The 15,402-nt window shown below is 35.1% G+C and overlaps 1 protein-coding gene across 3 annotated transcripts in view; it reads left to right on the top strand.

The window, feature by feature from the left end:
* The window catches only part of ROCK1 (Rho associated coiled-coil containing protein kinase 1), a 118,981-nt gene that overhangs the window by 91,936 nt on the left and 11,643 nt on the right, over positions 1–15,402 (top strand). For all 3 annotated transcript variants that reach the window (XM_043889716.1, XM_043889717.1, XM_043889718.1), the window contains 8 exons: positions 233–383; positions 2,368–2,528; positions 3,505–3,689; positions 5,197–5,266; positions 7,045–7,139; positions 10,281–10,446; positions 12,092–12,185; positions 12,859–12,947. In XM_043889716.1, the coding sequence (XP_043745651.1) occupies positions 233–383; positions 2,368–2,528; positions 3,505–3,689; positions 5,197–5,266; positions 7,045–7,139; positions 10,281–10,446; positions 12,092–12,185; positions 12,859–12,947 (1,011 nt within the window). The remainder of the gene's footprint in view (positions 1–232; positions 384–2,367; positions 2,529–3,504; positions 3,690–5,196; positions 5,267–7,044; positions 7,140–10,280; positions 10,447–12,091; positions 12,186–12,858; positions 12,948–15,402) is intronic.

A 15,402-nucleotide genomic window follows, 5' to 3' on the forward strand; every position in this document is an offset into this window, starting at 1 on the left:
TAATTATATGTGCTTATTGTGATTTTTAAAGTAAGATATTATAGGTAGTGTGAAGTGCACAAGAAGTATAAACATAAAATTATGTTCTGAGTAAAAGTATTTAAGTACATATAGTATAATATTTCAAGCCAATATGATTCATATATTATCTCTTAGGAGATAAAATTAATGTAAGATTTAACGATTTGCTTTTTGCACAGCATAGTACTTGACTCTCATTCTCATTTTACAGGAAAAGAATAACTTAGAAATAGATTTAAACTACAAGCTTAAATCATTACAGCAACGGTTAGAACAAGAGGTAAATGAACATAAAGTAACCAAAGCTCGTTTAACTGACAAACATCAATCTATTGAAGAGGCAAAGTCTGTTGCAATGTGTGGTAAGTGTCAGTTTTAATATTTTCTGCATGCTTAGTTTTTAAATAATGACAACAAAGGTTTTTGATTTTGATCAAATTTCATTGTGTAGTAGTTTAAACTCTTAGACATTATAAATGATGATCTGGGAAAGGGGGGCCTTCCTTTTTTTCATTTTTGATGCATTCCTTTTTTTAAAATAAGTTTCACCTGCTAGTTCCCTTACTCCACCATGCTCTGCTCCCTATACTACCCTCCTCTCCCTGTAAAAGTCAGTGTATTTTCATTTCTCCCAGTTTTTCAGCCCCTTCTTTTGTTTTCTTTGAAATCCATTCTGGAGCTCATTGTCTGTTGATTCACCTTTCTTGCTTTGTATCTTCAACTCTGTTACTTCTTTGTATTTCCACTGAATTATGCCTCTAAATGCAACCCTCAATCAGACCAGCCAGCGGCTTTTCATTGCTTCAGCTAGTTCTTTAGATGGGTGTTATCTCATTGCATTGTCTGCAGCCTCAAGTGAGCTGTTGTTTTATATATGTCACTCATCAATTCCTTCTCCTAAATTTTTCTTTCTCTCCTCTAGCTTCCTATGCCATGTCTTTATCACTTTGCTTTTAGGTGAACATTCTCCTATTTCAAAAAGAAACTGTGAAGTCATAGACTTGAACTCCTCAGAATCTAATTCTCTGACTTGGTCAAGCTGTCCTGCTCCTTTACCATCTTCATTATCATCTCTCTCACCTTAGCAGAGTGTGATCCTTTTCCTTTCCTTGCTAATATGTTCCACCTATACTCAGATCCAGTCTCTTATCTCAACTTAATTACTTTTTCTTTCCTTTATTCTCAACCTTTTCCCTCCACTGAATCCCTTCTTGTTGTTAACATGTACATATCTTTCTCATCTGTTTAAAAAAAAAGGACAAACCATTGGAGCAACCCGTGGTCCTTCCTAATTGCCACTATTTTATTCCGTCCCTTTATAGCCAGATTTCTAAAAAGATGTCTTCCTTTTCTTCACCTTCTACTCACTTCTTAACCTGTTGTAAGCTGAAGTGTCACCTGTCACCTTAAATTCAGTTTATTCAAGAGATAAACTTGTGATCTTATCTGTCTAATGGTCTCTTCCCGCTATTCTTACTGTATTGGTTGATGATTATCTTGTTTTTATGAGCCCACGCTTGTAATCAGACAAATCTCCTTTGCCTCTTAGCTTCCCTTATGACTGTTTCAAAAAATTAGATGGGGAAAATGCACTGAAGTGCCTGTACACAGAAAGCTTTCAGTAAATGGGAAATATTATCATGACTATGGATGATAGTGATATTCATCCTCCAAGCTGGGAATCTGGGAGTTATTTAGAAAAACCCCATTCTGGTGGTTTCTATTTTGTCACCTAGACAGGACAGCCTGAAAGTGAGATAACAGACTTAATAAATTTGAATCCTGATGGTACAACTCAAGAGTTTCAGGACCCTAGTAAATTAACCTCTAGAACCTTAGTTCTTGATGTTGATCAAGAAAGGAACCTCACTAGAGACTGATATCTTCTGATAATAATTAAAATAAGTATTATACTGTCATGGAATCTTTTTTATATGCGTTGCAAAAATTAAGTTTATGTCACAGCCTTAAGCCTCTTGAAACTTTTGTGGAACAGTGATAGGTATACATTAATAACCACAACTTTATTTATTCATTTATTTTTTCACTTTTGTCTAACTACCTCCATTTTTCTCCTTATACACTCTACTTTTTTTCAAGCTGTACTTTCATATCATTGGGCAAGTGTTGGATTTGAAAGATTTGTTACATTTTTATGACTCTCTGCCTTTAAAGATCCCACTATACCGGTAATTCATAATGTTAGAACTTCAGTAATGAATCTTTTAGAAGATCCCAGGATGTTAACAGTAGGGCTTTTTGACACCTAGGTGTCTTATACAGCCCGTGAAAGTCTTAAAGTAGTCTTTTTCGTTAAATGTTTATTTGTAACTTTTTCTTTCACAGAGATGGAAAAAAAGCTGAAAGAGGAGAGGGAAGCTCGAGAGAAGGCTGAAAATAGGGTTGTTCAGATTGAGAAGCAGTGTTCTATGCTAGATGTTGATCTGAAACAATCTCAGCAGAAGCTGGAGCATTTGATTGAAAATAAAGACAGGATGGAGGATGAAGTAAGAAAAATAATTCTGACTTTCATTCATCTTATAAAGGAGAAAATCATTGTTATGACTAAAAAGTCAGTATAATTTAAACATGGTGGAGATTTAAATAAAATTACCTACGTATATCTATGTTCACTGCTATAAGGTACAGAATAAGATAGTTCTGGGCTTGACCTCCGTGGAACTTGCAACCCAAAGGGAAAGACAGATACTAACATTGCCATGACAAGCATGCCATACTTAAAAAGGGCGTACCAAGTTAGGAGTATCAGGGCTAATCATGTTCAGGAGGTTAATGGAGACCTCACCAACGGCTTGACATTTAAGAGCTGAAGAAGGAATAAATGAAGAGGGGAAGACAGAGAATAACCTCTGCAAGCACTGTGCAGTGGTGGAGAGTATATCACACTGGCAGGTCTGAGCAGTGCGGTTGGATTCAGAGAATGGCCGGGGACAGCGCCAGGAAAGTAAACAGCAGATCATGAGGGAAATTAACCACTGTAAGAATTTGGAGCATTTTAGTCCTTATGCCCAGCAAGTAGTTGATAAATATTTATTGAATTGAATTAAATATATGTTCAGTTTTGGGGGTAAACTTTGCAGGGCTATAGATTAGAGCACAAACATTTATGAATGAACTAATAAATTTAAGTACCATTTAGGAATGTCCCTCCAAAAGTAACTTTTATACTTACCTTCTCCTCCAGAATTTCCATACAGGTACCATACAAAGAAACCAGATTTTTTTTTTCCCCTCCAAGATTTCATGTCCCAAGATTTCATGTCTGAAATTTTGGAGTTAATTTGATCTAACTCTAAATTCTGCAGTAATAAATGCATAAAACAGTGGAGACTCTTTAGAATACAGTTATTTTCTGTTTGTATAAGGAAATAGTGTACTTGAGGTTTGATTAGTATTCCTTCAAATAATGTCTAATAAGTTATTAAACAGATTTACAATCCCAATTATTTTTCTTATTCATAGGTTAAGAATCTAACCCTGCAGCTGGAGCAGGAATCAAATAAGCGACTGTTGTTACAAAATGAATTGAAGACTCAAGCATTTGAGGCAGACAATTTAAAAGGTTTAGAAAAGCAGATGAAACAGGAAATAAATACTTTATTGGAAACAAAGAGATTATTAGAATTTGAATTCGCTCAGCTTACAAAGTAAGTCTCGGAAATTGCATTCTTGATTTCTTTTTTGTGTGTGTTCAGCATTTGCTTATGTGTTTGATATTTTATATGTGTATAGATTATGTACTTAGAGTTTGTGAAATGAAGATTTAGGAAAAAACGTTTAGAAAAAAATAAAAGAATTTATTTGCAAAGAAGGTTTGCAAGGGAGTTCAGGCTTTGGAAGGGCAGACTTACTTTAAAAAATGCAGTTATTACAGGGGGAAAAAAGATATTGTCAGGACTATTAACTTTACAATAAGTCTGTTTATGGTAGAAAAACAGTTTTTTTGTATGATTTCCATATCCACAAAAATCATCTGTCATCACACTAGAATTACAAAAATCAGGAGTATTTTATTATGGATTAGTACCTTACAGAAAATATTCAAGTTTTCTTTACTTTAGAGACTGGAATTAGACATGATGACCCCGTGTGTGTTTGTTTTCTTTGGTTCATCTCATCCTTTTTCCTCTGTTCTTGAGATGTGATGTGTCTGCTTACTTGAAATAGAGACTCACCAGGGTGTCACTGTGACTCTCAGAATTTGTGTAATTTGCCTTAAGCCAAGTCATGAGATTTTATTTCCTCCAAATTTATGTTATAATATCTTCATTTGCCAGCTTCATGTACAACGCTGTAACTCTTGTGTAGAATTGTCTCTCTTAATTTTGTTTTCTTTATGTTGGTAAAATTCTTTTTCCCCTTTAGAGCCACTGTTTTCACCAAGTAAGGTGTTTTATAATTTTCTTCTCCCACAGTAACTTGCACTCAACATTTAGCTAATAATTTCTGTCAACCATATGCTGAAAGTAAAAAGCTTTTACCATCTAATATGAAAACCCAGCAGCTGCAGATGGAAATTGTTCACCATTCAATAGCTGTGTGTTGGGTTGCATTGTGTATCTGACTTTTTAGTCCTTGCCTCTCTCTGAGCGGTGTTTACATATATGTATTCTATATATGTATATCTCACTTTATCTGTGTTACTCCTCCTCTGTCAGCTGTTGTTATTGCCTCCCTTCTTATTCCATATCTGAGTATTCATTTCCACCCCACCCTTGTGCTTGCTTAACCATAAAATATAGTACTAAATTTTTCTTATCATTTATTTAATATGTTCATGTTTTTAATAGTCTACTTATTGCATAAGACATTTTAAATATATCCCTAAGAAAGCTGTTCTCTACAAAAATTTACCAAAAAAAATATCATTTTACTTTTGCATTTGGATTCATCCACAGTTAATATTCTCCTGAAAGTGAACTTCAGTAGATAATGGTTTTCTCTACTTTTCATAGTATCATTTTACAAGGAGCAAAATGGCACCAGACAGTGTGTCCTAACCAAATATAGCTAGTTAAGTAATACTGAATGACAAAGTATGAATTTTTTAAAAACAGATTATTTTAGTAAACCTTTTTGTTTAAGCAACTTTTAAGAAGCAAAAGTCTAGTAAGAGTAGGGGCATTTGTTTACCTCTTTCTCTTTCGTCTGAAGGCAGTACAGGGGGAATGAAGGGCAGATGCGGGAGCTGCAGGATCAGCTGGAAGCGGAGCAGTATTTCTCGGTGAGAATCACTTTTAACATGTAGACTGTTTCCATAGCTGACTTAACAAGGGGTTTAGATGTTTAATGTGAGCTGTGATTCTATTTCAAATGACTATAAAGTAGTTTTCTCCCGTTGTATATCCCCTTCTCCACATTTCATTTCTGAATCTGTGTTGGTAGTCTGAGTTATAAAGAAATGACTTTTTGTGCAAATATTTCCAGAATTGCTTTCAAACTGGAGCTACTTAGAAGAGCCTGTTAAGAGTTCTGTCTGCCTGGTACCAAGCTCTGGTGGGTTAGAGTGCCCAGGATTATCACGTGTGGTTCATGTGTGCACATCACAGTGGCCTTCGTACATACATGTGTAGCTCTCACCGCATACAGTTGTAGGTATAACTAATGTTGAAGAGCTTTTTCCTATTTTGGCTCTGTGTGCACTTTATGAATCTGTTATGCTTTTTCTCCATAAAAATCATTTTCTTTTTTTACTACAGGCCAGCTTATTTTCATTACTACTGTCGATCAGCATTTATAGCTATTGCTTTGAGGCTTTATTGAAAACTCTGAATTTTTTGTTGCCAAGCTTGTGCCCTAACATTTCAGTTTAACATTTATCTAGCTGCTCCATTTCTGTTTCACTGGCAAGCCGCACTTAGCTGTGGGCTTTAAGCAGTGTAATTAAATGCACAGAGTTTGAGTTGTGTTGCTGAATATGCCCTAGAAACAAAGTATGAACAATATTGGAAGTAATGATTTCCTCAGTAAAAAATCTGGATACTGTTAGAGCTCTATGGAATTTTATGCAGTTACGAGTGGTGACTTTTCCATTTTTTGTCTGTTTCTTCTTGGCTTATTATACAATCCCTGGAATATGTTTTTAAATTAAAAAAAAAATTCAGGATTGTTGAAAACCTTTTTCCTGAATGTAAATTAGCCTTCGTTTTTTCAGTGTGTGGGGGTGACTTCTGCACACGTTCCTGTCCGTAGACTTCCACAGGGTAATCTTTCAGTGCCTCCATATTTGGGGATGGATGTCCAAGTGATTTGTGGTGGTTCTTAATGGATTCTTGATTTTTGCCTCTAAAAACAATACAAACTATTAACTGTCTTTAGTTTTGGTTTATTCTGTTGCTTGTGGGGACTGGGTTAGATGTTGCTAAATTTGATAAGTTATTATGAGCTGAATTTAAGATTTTCTTTAATTTTGGCTTTCAGATCAGGTTATTTTTATTTCTTCATTGATTCCACATATAAATTTCAGTAATTGAAGTCGGAGAAATGAGAATTTGGTTACTAAAGGCAGAATGGACTATTTCATTTTAGAAATTGTAAACAAACCGGAGCTAGCCATCATTTTTCTTTCAGTTGAATTCTTGTAGAAATGTATTTTTCCCCCAGAGAAGTGCTGTTTCTCAGAGGGATAATTAAGTATGCAGTGTAAAAGTCATACTCCACAGCTGTTTGCTGGTCCTCACTATTTTTTCCTTATCTTTTAAACTAAAAGGTGTTGTTAAAAAAACAGAAATTGACTTCACAATTGGAAGTTTATACTCTATAACCTCCACATCTATTACTGTAAAATAAAACTGTAATGAAAATTCATGTTACTATGAAATAAAACTGTAATGAAAATTCATGTGTAAGACTTTGTATAGATATATATTTTTACTTGTCTTCGGTAAATTCTTCAGAGTGGAGTTGTTAGATCATATGTTAATTGTTTAACTTTATAAAGAACTACCAAACTGTTTTTAACCCCATCAATATACTTACTTATTCTTTTCACTTGTTTTGCAGACACTTTATAAAACCCAGGTAAAGGAACTTAAGGAAGAAATTGAAGAAAAAAACAGAGAAAACTTAAAGAAAATACAGGAACTACAAAGTGAAAAGTATGTCCATTTTACTTTGGAACAAGAATCAGTCCTACAGCAAAGATTTCTTAACTTTTAAGTTTAAACATAGAGAGTAGATAGGTCTTTATTCTTATGGCAGTGGAATAGCAAATCTTACCGGCCTAGTTCAGAACAAATCAAACTAAATTTTGACTAAAATTTGCCTTTATGGTGAAGAAATAATTTGGTACTTTAACACTATAGGAGCTGTACAGAGATTCACTAAATTGTGACAGTAAATTGTTTTCAAAGGTCTCTTAATCTTCAAACATCTGTTTGTATATAAATAGTTCATGTAGTATTTGCAAGTTATAATTTTTATGTTAGGTAAAGATATTTAGGGTTTTCCTCTTAGTATTATAAGGCAGGTTAATTTCTATTGCATGTGTGCTTAGGGCTTTACAAGGAGGCAGTCTTATAAAGCTGTTAAGTTTAATAACTGCTCATAGCTGGATAGTATAAGAACAGACATTGAAGCTGGTTTTCTCACATTATTGTATTGTTGTATGTCTTATCTTTTCCTCCCTCCTGAAATCAAACAACTTCTTGTTCTCATTCTCAGCAAATAGTCTTGTTTCCTGAAAGTCATAGGACATCTACTCTCTTCCACTGACAAACCACTGACCTGTCTGCAACTGTACCTGTAAACCCTACCTTCCTTTTGATTCATGAAAATAGACAAAATTAACATGAGTTGACCTAAAAGGCAGCCCTTTGATCTCATCCCTTTGTGCCTGTGACTCCGATTATTCTCTCATCTTTCCTTCATTTCTTTTTTTTTTTTTATTTTTCTTGGAGTGCTGTTGATTTAGTGTTGTGTTAGTTTCAGGTGTACAGCCAAGTGAATTAGTTACACTCCTCCATCATTTTTTTCCTTTCTGTAGTCATTTCCATTGTTACATAAGCATAGAGGTAAACATTTTCTTAAAAAATAACCTCCTTTTCTTTTAACGATATATCTACTTACAGATAGCAACCTATTTTTTTGCTTCCTTTTGTAGCAAACTTCCTTGAAAAGTGACATACCATTTACCTTCAGGTTCTCTTCTCTTATTCTTTCTTGAGCTCATTCAAAACTGTGCACCCATTACTCTACCAGAATAACCGTTTTCAAGGTCACCTGGGGCTTCCTAATAGTTAAGAACTGTTGTCAGTTCTTACCTATTTATCTTATTTAATAGCAGCAGTTGGCATCATTGGTTACTCTGTCTGAATTTGCTTCATTTGGTTTCTGTGACACCGAACTCTTTCCACCTATTGAACCGTCTCCTCTTCCTCACCCGTCTTTGCTTCTTTGTCGTTTCCCATCTCTGAGACCTTTAAACTCTGGAGGGCCCAAGGGATCACTCTCTGCTTGTTCTCATCCAGCCTAATGGCTTTAAATAACATCAGTGTGCAAGTATATTCTTCCTTGAATTATAGACTTGTAAATCCAGCTGTCTGACATCTCCACTAGAGTGTTTAACAAGCATATCATATATAACATGTCCAGAAAAAATGCCTTACTCCCCAGCCTACTCCTTGCTGTCTTCCCCATGTCAATATTAGCTGTTTTGTTAGTCCTAGTTGCTTAAATCCAAAAGTTGGCGTCATCTTAGACTCTTCTTTTTTTCTTACATTCTGCATGCAATCCATCAGTATATCCTAGCTGTAACTAAAAAGCCTGTCCAGAATCTGATCATTTCTCACCGCTTTCCATCATTTACCAACTTGATCCAAATTGCCATCATCTCCAGTCTTAATTATTTCAGGTGTCTCCTTGCTGCTTCTGCCACTGTATTGCCGCTTCTGCCATTGTCCCCCTACTAAGTCTGATTTTAACCAGCAGCCTGAATGATCTCTTTAAAATGGAACACTCAGAATAAAAGCCAGAGTCCCTCTGTTGTTTTAGAAAGCCTTCTAACACTTGTTCTTTCTCCCCAATTCACTTACCACATCTCACAACCACCCCTGACACCCCTCACATTAGCTTCCTTCAGAACATTTCTTATTAGATGTTTCCTTTGCCTAAAAGCATTCCCAGATACTTGCGTGGCTCCTCTCTTCCTTCTTTTATTTTCTCAAATATCAGCTTAGCAAAGAGGCATTCTTGATTGCCCTCAATAGAATAGTGACCACACCTTAGAGCCACTTCACCTTTCCTTTTATTGTTCTTTGTGGTGTACTATATATCATTCATTTCTTTAAATTGTCTCACCTTGCTAATATATGCTTTCTGAGGGCAAGGAGTTTGTTACTGCTGTATGCCTTAAATCCCAGAACAGTGTTTGGCACATAGGAACTTTAAATATTTGTTGGACAAAAGAATGGATATTATTAATATTTTTTGTAGTTACTATATGTCTTCCTCTTTAGGCTTGAGGCAGAAAATTTTATTTGTATTACTTCCTTAATAGAAAGTAGGTGGAAGTCATTCATTTATTTAATAAACATTTATTGAGCACCTACTGTGTGTGCAGGTTACAGTTATGACCAAGATAACTTATCGAAGACAGTTTCTCTTCCTAGGAAGAGCAGGCAGACTGCAGTGATCTGGTTGTGGTCCGAATGTCAATTCTGAAAGGCTTTAAAGAGTTATTCCCAAGGAGCATTCCTAGAATAGTTATAGTAGTTTGCAAATCTATTTATAAATCTTCATAATCTCATTAAATTTCAGAGCTGGAAGGGACCTCAAAAATAATGTAGCTTAATCCTCTCATTTTATGGATTTGATTAAGTTGAGTTCTTATAAGTGTAAGGAACTTGCCTAGTGTCCCTACCCAGTGGAATAGAATGGGGATAGAAGGGGATCAGGGTCTAGGTCTGGCCTCTTGATTTACACGCCAGTGACTTCCACACTGTGCCATGCTGCCTTTCCTTCCAGACCCCAGCAAATTCCTTTTCAGGAGTAGACGGCTTGCCATTGTTCTATTACCTTTTCTTAGTTAAGCAAGATAACACGTACAAAATTTTAGCATCCTTTTTCAAAGTGTGAGAGATTACTTTTCTAGAAAGTTTGTAATGGGTTCAGGGTTTGTTTTAAGCAATAAAATACTTAATTCTTTTATCATTTAAATAGAATTGTGTTTTTAACCATATAGTTAAGTTGGAAGAATGAATTGGATTTGTTTATACTCATCTCTGTCTTAAATCTACCAGAGAAACTCTTGCTACTCAGTTGGATCTAGCAGAAACAAAGGCTGAATCTGAGCAGTTGGCTCGAGGGCTTCTGGAAGAGCAGTATTTTGAACTGACCCAAGAAAGCAAGAAAGCTGCTTCAAGAAATAGACAAGAGATTACAGATAAAGATCACACTCTTAGTCGGGTAAGTGATAGTTAGCTAAGTTATGTGATTAAAATTAATTGAAAAATCTAAACAGGCCACATTTTAAAGTGTTTGGGTAAGTGTATGTGCATGAGTATTTCCTTACACACAATGGTCTACTTGTATGCATATATAAAATAGTTTATATAATCTAAAACAATTGTTAATAATTTAAATTCTTACTCAGTATATTGGGTTTTTTCCCCCTTTCTGGTTATAGATCTTAATATAGTTTATATGAAGAAATACTTAACCTTAAATTCATTTGCTTTATTATCTTAATAAATTGCAACTGATTTCATGGCCAAAATCCTATAAAATTCAGAGATGCTCTTTTGGGATGTGGATATCCACAAAAATTCTTTGTGGATATCTACAGATCCATTATAGAGAAACCATTACTACTAACAGTTGTCTATTCCTGAAATGTATAGTATGGTCAATAGATTATGGGGCTAGAAAGGGGAATTAGAGTTTTCTTCTTGGTGGTAAAGCCACCATCAAGTGCTCTGTTGTAAGTAGATCTGGATTCAAACCCCAGCTTTGCTCCTAAGAAGTTACATCATCTTGGCAGTTTGCTTTGACTTCTTCAAGCCTCAGATTCTTCACTATAAAATAAAAATAATACCTATGTCATAGGATTCTTATGAAGATTAAATGCAGTCATATAAATAGAATGGGGAACAAGTAAATTACTGAAAGTAATTGTTGGAGGGCAGAGAGAATGAAAAGTGCCCACTGAACTGAGAAGGTATCTTTAGACTAAAACGGCAAGACAGGCAGCTCTGTACAGTCTTTGGACAGGTTAATATGGGTCCAGTACTCACGGAGTTTCAGGCAGACAATGATCTAGAAGCATTCCTGGCTGCACTCCACACCACCAAAGGACCATTGGGACAATTTTATAGTTAACCTAAGGTTTGGGAGGTATGTGCTTAAAGATAGAAAGTGCGTTCCTAAGTCAAGATTTATGAATGGGTCACTAGTCTTGTGGGAATCAGGAATATGTCAGCAAAAGTCTTCATCATTGTTTGGGGACTACAGAGCATAGAGGCCACTTCTGATTATTAAATAATATCTACTACCTACAAAGCCCTTGATGACAAAGAAGTGATTTTATCACACAGTGCAGTCTGGGTAGGGTCAGGGAAGGAATAAACGGGGAGGAAATATATGGGCCCACAGTGGTATCTTTTATGCTAATAGCCATTTGGTAATCAGTCAAACATTTTAAATTGTCCTTTTTGTCACCATTATTCAGATGAAGAAACTGAGGCCCAGAAAGCTTGTGACTTGCTGAAGGTCACAGAGACAGAACTAAATGTAGATTTCTTAGTTTTTAGTCTTATTCTTATTTCATTATGTTTTGTATTCCTTTCATTTGTATGACTATGTATGTATACATGCACATTGAAATAATTTTTGGAAGTTAACAGTTACTCTAAAATATTTTCAATTACTTCCACATATTTCAAATTGGAAACCAGACATTTTTTTTTTTTTGAAACCAGACATTTTTATAGTTAAGCAGTGTCTGACCTGTCCTTGTCTGTGGAAAATGCAAGTATTTGTTTAAAGATTATTGTTTTCGATATGAGAGTAGCAAAGAGATTATACAACTTCAGCCTTTCTGTGCTTTGTTTAGCTTGAAGAAACGAACAGCATGCTAACCAAAGATATTGAATTATTAAGAAAAGAAAATGAAGAGATAACTGATAAAATGAGGAAGGCAGAGGAAGGTATGTATGATTTTTTAAAAAAATTGTAACGTTAAAATCAAGTTTAGAGGTAAATCTTTGTTGTGTGTTAGGGTTTTGAAGAATTTGTTTTCATATGTTAAATAACTTGTGTAGCCTTAAGTATTATCTTAAACAGAGTTAGTCACTCCGTTGTGTCCGACTCTTTGCGACCCCATGGACTGTAGCCCACCAGGCTCTTCTGTTCATGAAATTCTCCAGGCAAGAATACTGGAGTGGGTAGCTATGCCCTTCTCTAGGGGATCTTCCTGACCCAGGGATCGAACCCAGGTCTCCTGCATTGCAGGTGAATTTTTTACTGTCTTAAGTCACCAGGGAAGCCCCTCAGTATTATCTTAGGGAATTTAAATATTCTCAGCATCACTCCCCCCACAAAAAGGTAAATATATGAGGTGATGTATGTGTTAATTAAATTGATTGTGGGGGGATCCTTTCACAGTGTATACATATATCAGTTCTTCACATTGTACATTTTAAAATCTTAAAATTTTATTTGTCTGTTATACCTCAGTAAGCTGAAAAAAAGAATTATTTAATGAAGTCACTGAAAGTTACTATGTAGTATATACTAATTTGAATAATGAAGGACATTATATGTTAGTTTGCAAGGCAGAAATTAATGGCATATATGACATTTTATATAATTTGTTGACAGAATATAAATTGAAGAAGGAGGAGGAGATCAATATCCTTAAGGCTGCCTTTGAAAAGAATATCAATACAGAACGAACCCTTAAAACACAGGTATACATGTGCTCAGCCTTCCCCATATGTTTGTATTTGAGTATCATATATTCGGAAGTTAATATTTGCTCCTCATGTCCTTTTTCTTAAAACGGAGATTGTCAAGTCATTGGAACAAATAATGTAATACTCTTTCTTCGTTAAATGTAGAAGTCTTATTCAGGAAATAGAATTTCAGTTGAGTTAAGAAAGCTAATTTGTCTAGTTATCTGATTAGTAAAAAATATGTTTTAGATTGTATGGAGGACCCATAATTGACAGTAGGAAAACTTAATGAGGAGAAAGCATATGCTTGACTGAAGTCAAGAGAGAAGAATGACAAGAAAGGGAAGAATGGGGAGTAAGAAACTTAAAAGGGGTGGATGTATCATTTCGCTTTGTATTTTGCAGCTAAAACTTGGTATCTTATCATTGTACTAAGTCATCCAGTAGTTTTAAATTCTTCAAAAGGTACTGTGTACCTCAGTTGATTTTTTTTTTTAATTACAGTAAAGTATTTTGTACTTAGAGCTCTTTACCACTAATTTACTCTCAGTAATCCTTCAACTAAAGTAATTTTTCAAAAATGCACTTAATAGTCATTGAAAATCCTTCAGTGGGGATTTTACTTCTCTCTGTAAACATAGACCATGAAGAAAAGACTGACATTTATTCTTGGACATACTCCAAAAGAATGTAAGTTGAAAGAAAATGAACTAGGACAAGTATTTACAGCATATATCGATAAATATAAAGAGGATCTGCAAATAGGAAAAAAGACAGTTCAGTAGAAAAAAGAAAAAGCCAAGGGACACTGGAGAAAAAAGCAGTGAAGATTGTTTTAAAAGGCTCAACCGTAGGGACTTACTGGTGATCCAGTGGTTGAGACTGTGCTTACACTGCAGGAGGCACGTGTTTGATCCTCGTCACGGAACTAAGATCCCACATGCCTCAAGGTGTGACCAAAACAGAAAAGGTTCAACCACAGTAGTAAGGCAAGAAATAAAAATGGAAACAATAATGAGATATCTTTTTGACAATCAAATTGACAGGTTTTAATGAGATGTGATACTCAGCTTTGAGTATTATAAGCATATGGGGAAAGTTCATTCATACAAAAACAGTTTAACAGAAGAAAGCATTTGAATGTGCATATTCTGTGACCTAGTATGTGCTCATTTATGAATTTATCCTATTTAAATACTTCCATAAATTCTCAAAAGAAATATTCACAAACAAAATTGCTACAGCATTATTTTTAAAAGTGAAAAGCTAAAACTAACCCATACAATGAGATGCAAAGAAGCCATTAGAAATTAATGAAGTAGATCTACATGTAATGACACAGAAATAGTATTTACTGTGATATTTAATACAGTATTAAATTTAGAGAGCAAGTTGCAGCACACAGTGTACTGCAAAATTCCATTTAAAATGGAAACATTTATATATTATCTACTTATAGTTTTAGGAAAAGTCTAGAAGGATATATACCCAGTAGATTGAAAGAAAAGAGAAGGCTTTAGCAGAGATAGTCTTTGATGAGTGATAACTGTAATAGCTTTTCATGTTTTTCACATTATACTTCTGTGGTTTTTTTGGTTAGTTCAGTGAAATAAGCTTTTACTGCACTAAAAAAATTACTCAAGGGTTCTTTATCCTTGATGGGATCTAATCTACATGGAAATGATAGTGGTTAGGGATTTGTTCTATCTTGATGGGAAAATCTGATTTTTTTTTAAACTAATACAGGACAGATATATGCTAGCTTATGCTTTGTGGCTTATGTAGCTAATTTCCTGTGCTTTTAACAGTCCTGTCTTACTTAGAATATATTTTTTCCTTCTGGCAAAAGGGGTTAGCCTCAACTATATTTACAACCCCATTCACATTCAGGAGGGCCTGAATATGGTGCCTCGTTCCCCTGCTCTCCGACTTGTCTAAAAGAGAAAAATTATCTTGAGCCTTCTTGCCTGTGTACTGTTTCCTCTAATTCTTGTGTCATCCTTGGCTCCCCTCCTTAAGACCATTTCTTCTTTGCTCATTTGATTCCTGTTGGTCTTTTTAAGAAGCATGCGTGGACACAAATGCAGGTCCTTCAGGAAGCCTTCCGTGACTTCTCCGAGTCTCAGTTAGGTACTGCTGCTGTAGCACCTTGCTTGCTGCTTTCTCCTGATTTCCCACTCAGCACTGTCATGCTTGCTTTCCAGCTCCTCTGCCAGACTAGGATGTCTTTGGGGATAACTTTATTTTCTGTCCTTATATCTAGTGCCTATCAGAGTGCTTACATGCAGTATAGTAAGTGCTGAATAATTGTTGAGCAGTAACTGGATTTTTGTAAGCCTATCTGGTTCTTGTTAAACATTTGAACAATGAGATGAATCAGTAATAGTTACTTGTGCTACCAGTTATCATATTCCAACTTCATTAGGTTCTCCTAATTTTCACATACACAAAAGGTCCTGCTTCCTGATTT

The sequence above is a fragment of the Cervus elaphus genome, chromosome 27 (assembly GCF_910594005.1).
Source record: "Cervus elaphus chromosome 27, mCerEla1.1, whole genome shotgun sequence".
In the NCBI taxonomy this organism is placed as follows: domain Eukaryota; kingdom Metazoa; phylum Chordata; class Mammalia; order Artiodactyla; family Cervidae; genus Cervus; species Cervus elaphus.